Source organism: Crocodylus porosus, unplaced genomic scaffold (assembly GCF_001723895.1).
Source record: "Crocodylus porosus isolate Cpor-Errol unplaced genomic scaffold, CroPor_comp1, whole genome shotgun sequence".
Classification (NCBI taxonomy): domain Eukaryota; kingdom Metazoa; phylum Chordata; order Crocodylia; family Crocodylidae; genus Crocodylus; species Crocodylus porosus.
The window spans coordinates 21618440-21626279 of NW_017728931.1; the positions used below are offsets into that span (position 1 = coordinate 21618440).

General features: G+C 39.8%; 1 protein-coding gene across 8 annotated transcripts in view; it reads left to right on the forward strand.

The window, feature by feature from the left end:
• Positions 1–7840, forward strand: part of SCUBE1 (signal peptide, CUB domain and EGF like domain containing 1) — a 340412-nt gene that overhangs the window by 45141 nt on the left and 287431 nt on the right. For all 8 annotated transcript variants that reach the window (XM_019544341.1, XM_019544347.1, XM_019544342.1 and 5 more), the window contains exon 3: positions 3664–3792. In XM_019544341.1, coding sequence (XP_019399886.1) covers positions 3664–3792 — 129 coding nt within the window. The remainder of the gene's footprint in view (positions 1–3663; positions 3793–7840) is intronic.

Genomic DNA, 7840 nt, shown 5'->3' on the forward strand with positions numbered 1-7840 from the left:
CTGACTTCCTGCCCTTTGGGCAGGGGGCTGGACTCGATGATCTCCCGAGGTCCCTTCCAGCCCTGATGTCTATGAAATCTATGAAATCATAATTCCCACCCCCTCCACCTCTGCTCAGGTGTTGAAATAGCTTGCTATGCCTCTGAGTTAATCCAGTAAAAGATATTACCAAATAAATCTGGCTATTCATATAATGAATGGAGATCTGGATAGATGGCCTTTTTTTCTAGAATACAATCTCTTCTCTTAGTCTTCTTCCTTTTTATAATGACAGCTGTTAGTGATTATGAAGTCATATATGAATTTGGTTTAGGGAAATTGTTATTATTATAGAAGCTATTGCACAAATTGTTTTTCCTGTATATTTTGTGTTCAATTCCAAATCAGGGATATAATAATATTTTTTTCTAAAATAAATTCTAAAGTCAAATTAAGACCTAAAAAATTTATTTGATTCGGAGAGATGAAAGGGTCCTCTGATTGAATTTGGAGTCAACGATTCAGCCACTGAATCGGGCTGAATCTCCACTGAATCGAATCAGGGACTGAAGCTTTGTGCAGCCCTAATAAATAAATCTGTTGAAAGTTATTGCTAACACTCATCTAGGACAGGGACCCCAAATACAATTACTGAACCTGGCAGCGTATAGGGCTAGTGTGACATGGAAGGGAGTGATATTGGAAGCATCGTATCTGGTATATATTGGACTCCCTACCCTGTATGAGCAGATAACCATTTATAGCTGGATCAATTGGTGGCAGCCTTTGTCATGGAAGAGTAGCTTTAGTGAGCTGCTTTGACCACTCTGCATGTGTCCCCAGCCCAAACAAGGCCATGGGTAAGATTTTCTTCAAGCACCTAAGTGACTTAGATATATAAATCTAATTTTCAAACATTACTTGGTACTCAGAAGCCTAAGCAACAACTGATAATGGAACTTTAGCTCCTAAGTCACTTAGTCTCTTGAAAAAATTAACCTGTGCTTCAATAGCTATTCACAATTTTAGTTCCAGGTAAAGTAAGGTTTCCTAATAAAGTAAATCGAACTGACGCTGAATTTATTAAAACAAAATGCTGTGGTCTTGTCTATGCCAATACTCCCAGAAGTTGAGCCTCCATGCATTAGAAACTGGTATTAACAATGGGAAAAAATTCTAAATATTTCTTCAGTGTAGAAATGTCCTTTCTGAGTTAAGTTTTATGTTCCTACTACAGAAAGGATGTAGACAAATTGGAGAGAGTCCAGCAGAGACCAACAAAAATGGTTAGTGGGCTGGTGCACATGACTTCTAAGGAGAGGCTGAGAGAACTGGGCTTATTTACTCTGGAGAAAAGAAGACTGGGGGGAGGATGGGCAGGGATTCAGCAGCCTTCAACTAACTGAAGGGTGGTTCCAAAGAGGATAGAACTAAACTGTTCTCAGTGGTGGCAGATGACAGAACAAGGAGCAACGGTCTCAAGTTCCAGCAAGGGAAGGTCAGGTTAGATATTAGGAAAAAACTTTCTCATCCCAAAGTTAAGAAAGCACCAGAACAGGTTACCCACATAAATTGTGGAATCTCCATCCTTGGTGGTTTTTAAGACCTGGCTAGACAAAGCTTTGACTGGGATGATCTAGCTGAGGATGGTTCTGCTTTGAACAAAGGGACTAGATGACTTCCTGAGGTCCCTTCCAACCCTAATTTTCTATGAGTCTGTGATTTCTATAATTCTATAAGTCTTGCTAATTAAAAACCATACCTTCCGTCATCTAGCTCAGGGTTGTTCTACCCCTTTAAGCTGGTTGGCTGGCTGGATCTGGACTATGGAGCTTCTTATGATCCCAGCAATCCACTCCCGCAGTAGGGTGAGCAGCAGCAGTGTTAACTCCCCATATAAGGATTGAACCAGTACTGTTAGCCCCGTCACCAAAAGGTGTCTCCAACAGGGAGCTAAATCCAAACATTTTGTGGCCAAGCTTCACTGGCACAGTGGTTGTCGCAGCCATGGGAGTTAACATTGCCAGTGCTCATCCCACTGCAGGATTTCTGGCACCAAGGACCAGGATTTAACTACTTGTGGGCTGCCTTTAGCCTGTGGGTCACCATTGGGACAGCCTTGATATAGCTCAACAATTTATGGAGGGATGACAGGATATCCCTGTGGGATTCACTGAGAGGAATTACAATGCTACTTTGACAAAGGCTGAAAAACTAAAAGACATTAAAGTTCTAGAATGGATTGGCTTTATAGCTAGCATATACTGTATTTATTCAATTCTAAGATTAAGTTTTTTTCCCCATATGGCATGAAGGGGAAAGGCCTTTCATCTTGGAACTGAATACAAGGTGGTAGATGGAGAAGGCTGCTGTCTGGCCTTATTAGTGTATTCCACTGAGTACCAAACCCTAATCCTTTCTAGTCACAAAATAGTGATTGGTGACCTGTCTGCACATATCAAAACATAACAGGACAGAAACAAAACCACCCTCTGTACTTTCCTAGCTTCATACAATTTCTCAGAAAATGTTTCCAATTTACTAGTCTTACTTCCTTGATGTTTTAACTACATTTCTGGAGGTTATACATTTCAGTCATCTGGCAAGTGAATTCTATCAAGTAACAATATATTCCTTGGGTAGAGAAAACTTCTACTTGTAGAACAGATAGAATGTGTGGCTTCAGTCCTAGTTTTGCATTGGTCTTGTCATGCAAGGAGACAGAATAATCCTCTAACACGTGGCAGAATTGCATCACGTAACCTGAACTCCTTGGGCATGTCCCCACATTCAGGCACGTGTGCATGCAGCAGCTAAAATAAAGCGATGCAAATTTGAGCTGGGGCTTTTTGCCTCAGTGAACGTGCCTGGACATGCACTTTGGTCTGGGGCAAATTGTGCCACTTGGGGCAAAATAACCCTGCTTGGCTTCTCCTGGATCTGCAGCCAGAGAGAGCTAGAGCCCAGGGGCATCACCTGTGCTGTCCCCAGCAGTATAAAAAGCTACAGTGTTAAAGCAATTTGGAGGCCTACCAGTGTCTCTATCATCATAATAAAGTGAATTCTAAATACCTATATGTTTCACTGCCCCCTCCCCCCTGCAGAGGCTACAGCCCCCCCAACCCAGGGGTTACAGCCTCCCCAACAGGGGCAAAATGGCCCCCACAGGGCTATCACCCCCCCACTGCAGGGCCCACATGCCCCACCCCTGCTTGCTCCCCCAGCCCCTCAGATTGCTGCCCCACCGCCTGCCCACTTCCCCAGCCCCTCCAATGGCTGCCCTGCCTGGCCCTAACCCCTGCTTGCACCCTCAGCCCCCCAATGCCTGCCCCCCCCACTGCAGCCTCTGGGCACTTCATGCTAGTACCTTAATGACAGAACATCCAAAAAGATCTCAGTGTAAAATGGAAATAATGTTACTATAGGAAAGAGAATATCTGCTGTGTTGTATCCATGAGATGGCTTCATGTCTGTCCTGTGTGATCCTTTATATCCTGTCAGTAATACACTGAGATAGCTTTATGAGCATAAGATGCCATATAAATTTGTAACATGCTTTTTCATATGTGCCTGTTCCATGTAACATGTGTTATACTTAGTTGGGAGAATCTTTCTGTCAGCTGATATCAGCATTTTGGCAAGAATTTTTTTTGATGAAAATTTCCCTTCCATCTTCTGTTTTAGACATTGATGAATGTGAAAATGACTTCTACAATGGGGGTTGTGTCCATGAGTGTATCAACATCCCAGGAAACTACAGATGTATGTGCTATGATGGATTCATGTTGGCTCATGATGGCCACAACTGTCTTGGTAAGTACGGAATTTGGTGAAGATGAGTAATTAGTTTTGTGTAATTAATTTGTTAAATTGTGGTCAACAATACCTATATTTCCTCTTAAATCTATTTTCATGTATATAATTATCAGTACAGGTGTGATCCAGAACCTTTTTGAAATGCGTCTTTACATTGGCTTCAGTGAGTGTTGGATCAGGTCCTTGAAATGCAAATTTAGCAAGGGAATGAGAAAGATGGTTAGCCATGTTAGTACCAAGTTAGGCAGAAGACACAGCAATGTAGCATCTGATAGACTGATTCAGAGAGGCATGAGTTTTCATAGGCTACAGCCTACATCATGACTAGCCTATTAAAGCTCATGCTTCACTGACTGACTTAACCTATAAGGTGCCACGCTGCCCTGCTTTCAGCTTGGAAGTTATGAGCATATATTCTTGTAGACTTAAATTCTCTCAAAACCATGCATCTGGCTCCAATTCTCTAGAAAGCTACTCTTGCATACTTATGCTGATTGTTTTTTTTAAAAGGTCATCTGCATCACCTGCCCAAATAAAGTTTTTCTTTCTTCCATGACTTAGAAGTGTAATACTTTGCAATCCATTTTCATCTATTTTTAATGGCAGACCTCTTTTTCACTTAAGTAACAGCATACTAGTATGTGGTCAGTGTTAATAGGAATAGATGAAGGGTCCATCATCTGATTAAAAATTAAGTCCCATGGAAATTGAAGGATAAATAACAATTCATCAGTACAATTGTTGGTGTACATCTATCAGAAAATAATGCATTCTTGATTGTTGAAGGAGCAAGAGTGATGATGTTGTGCAGGTGTTGAGGAGCAGAACTACAGTAAGACCGTTATCATTAACAGGGCATCACTGTTTAAACTGGATTCATTCCACATGTAGAATTCAGATTCAGGTACCTCCTGGTTCAGCTATATTTGGATCCTGATTAAAATTAAGATCCTGATTAAAATTAAGATCCTGATTAAAATCTATTTGTAATTTTTAATGCGTTTGGGAATTCCCATCTTTTCCCTTCAGTTTCTGTTACTAAAGTAACTAGTAATTAGCATTAGTTACTAGGGACTGGGGCTTTTATGACTGCTGCTGCAGACTCCCAGTGCCAGCCTTAATGATGGCTCCTTGCACAGAATCTGAGTGCCCAGGCTGTTTGCTTTGCATTCAGTTTCTCATGTACATGTATAAGCCACAATGGAATGAGCTGCTTTAAAATCCCACCTACAAAAGGCAGTGACCAGTTTTTGATACAGCCCAAACTTCATTGTGATTAAAACTCTATGCTGGGTAGTATGTTATTATATTGTGAAAAATGGGAAACCAGGTAATGAACTGCAAGTAACATTACCCAGTACTGTCAATCTGCATATAGTTGTTCCATAGTCTTACTAGAATTTCTGGGCAAGGTTTCACATAGTCTTTCAGCTGCTGTATTTCCTACTTTGTTCATTTTCATCCCAGAGTAATATTTGTTCAGATGGATTGTACATCCTGTTCATTGACAGCTTTTTGACCTGAGCTTCCAAACGTCATTAGTCATAAAAACAAACAGCAGTTATTCAAAAGACTCTGAACAGACTAATGTATAAATATGGAGCTAGACTTTTCCTCCCTCCCCTGACACCAGTCTAAAAGCGTTCTTTTAGTCAGTCTGGGCTTGATTATGCCCTGTTACAGGGTGGTATTTATGTTTCAGCTACAGCTGGTCAAACTGTCATTGATATCAAAGTATGGCTATTTTTTTTGTTAAAAAAAAAAGAATAGCCATTTGGTTTTATTTTTGGCTCGGTTTTTAAGCAACTTTATCACTGGTGAGGAAAGGGTGTAGCATATATGCCCATAACAAATATGGGGCAGCAGGGTAGTAAACCACAAGAGCAGTGATTCTCAACCAGGGTGCCATGAGATTTTTCAAGGGTACAGCAGGATATCACATGATACTAGCACGGTTAGGTGTTCAAACACCTACAGATAATTCACAACATAAACCCAGAGATTCAAATAGGAATCTGTGTGTCAAAAACGTGCTGACCTAGTGGGCATCTTTACATGTGCTCCAGTAGTGGCAGCAGCATTTCTAGTCAGGTGGCAGTGATGGAGTTGTTTGGCTTCATGGCTCATGGTAATCTATCTGATTTCTTCTCAACTCTTCATTCCACAAGTGTTAATGACCCCCACTCCTTTTTTAAAACTCTTAACCTAATCAAGCTACTCTTATGTAATTCTACTGCCCTTTAGCAGCTCCTGGTAATGTACCTCCTGTTTCACAGCCCCGCAGACTGTTTTTAAGACTAGCTAAAAATGTTAGCTCAGGGAAGTAACTTTCAGTGAAGCAGTGGATGCACTGTCAAGATACTCACAAATACTTGATTTTGTTTTATGAATCTGAAAGAGATGTAAATTTAATTCTAATGACTACAAGATTAAAGAAACATCTTTTATGATTTTTGCCTAGTTAGTTGTGTTTTTAATACATAGTATATGATATAGCAAATTAGTACACATGCCCATAAAGTTATATTTATTTTTGCTTCAATCTTAATCTGAATAATATAATCCTACGTCCCTAGAGTAAAGCTTCTAGTTTCTTTTTAACCAGACAAAAATATGGGTTGTTATATGCAATGATTCACCACACCATCTGTACCCCTCTTTCCAAAGTCCTGGACCTGTCCATGATGCCCTGTTATCATATTTTAATCTAGTCATAGAGATGCTGTGTCTGGAAAAGAGAGAATAATTCATTTTCCAAACCCATTCAATTCATAACTGCTGAGATTAGTGTTATGTTCAAAACTGAGATGACATTTTTGTGATGTATTCATTGAAACCTGGATATCTGTCATGAAAAGGAGAATATTCTTCTTTCTCCATGCACATATAACTTTCCATCAGCTCTTTAATACAGTGTTCAACTTTTTTAAGATACATTAGTGAATATGTCAATCAAAGATTTCTAAAACGCTGTATTTGCAGATGTGAAACTGGGATTTGGAAATTTTGGTAAGGGCACAACATTATGGTTATTTTGTGCCAAAAAAGAGTTGTTATTTATTTATTCATTGAATAAATCATCATTGGAACGGATTAAAGATTGTGTGTATCCCCTTCCCTCTATATATACATATCTCTCCCTTTCAAATCCAGGTCTTGTTTTCATGGTTGAGTAAACAAATATTCCAAACAGATGGTGAAAAATACTTGTCCCTGTTATTTTGTTGACATTTTTCTGCTTTATAAACAAATAATATTTTTAACAAGTCTGGAATTATAGGTTTGCAATTATGATATTTCTTTTATTTAAATGTCCATTTCCCTCCAGGAGAAGTCATATGATTGGAATGGTATAAATAAGGCTCTATAGAAAATAAATAGGGTTCTAATATCCCAAATAAGTGAATATAGAATTATTTCAGTTTCATAAAATGTGTAAATTATCCCTGAAACTGAATAATACATGTGCCACACAGAACTGAATAATATGCTTCCAGGGCAGTATGTCCACCTCCAAATTCTAACCCCAGAAGAGGGCTAATGCAGTTATATTCCAGTGGCCCCTCCCCATCCCTCCCCTCCTCCCAGCCTTCACCCCCCATAAAGAAACACAACACACATTGATTTTAAAACTCCATACATATTCTTCTTTCTGTATTTAATTCAATAGGATTTTTTTTATAAGGGATTCACTGACATCACTGTAAATTGCATTCTTGAACACAAGGTAACAGGTCACCTGATGATAATTTATTTGCATTCACAATCCTGTAATGACCAACGGACGCTGTTGACACAAACTATACAGTGACTATATGGCATTGCCCTATTTATACCTCACTGCTTTGGAAACTGTTGGCCAGAGGATTCATAGATTCATAGATGCTAGGGTCGGAAGGGGCCTCAATAGATCATCGAGTCCGACCCCCTGCATAAGCAGGAAAGAGTGCTGGGCCTACATTACCCCAGCTAGATACACATCCCTTGGGAGCCCGTTCCAGACCTTGGCCACTCGAACTGTGAAGAAGTTCCTCCTAATATCCAA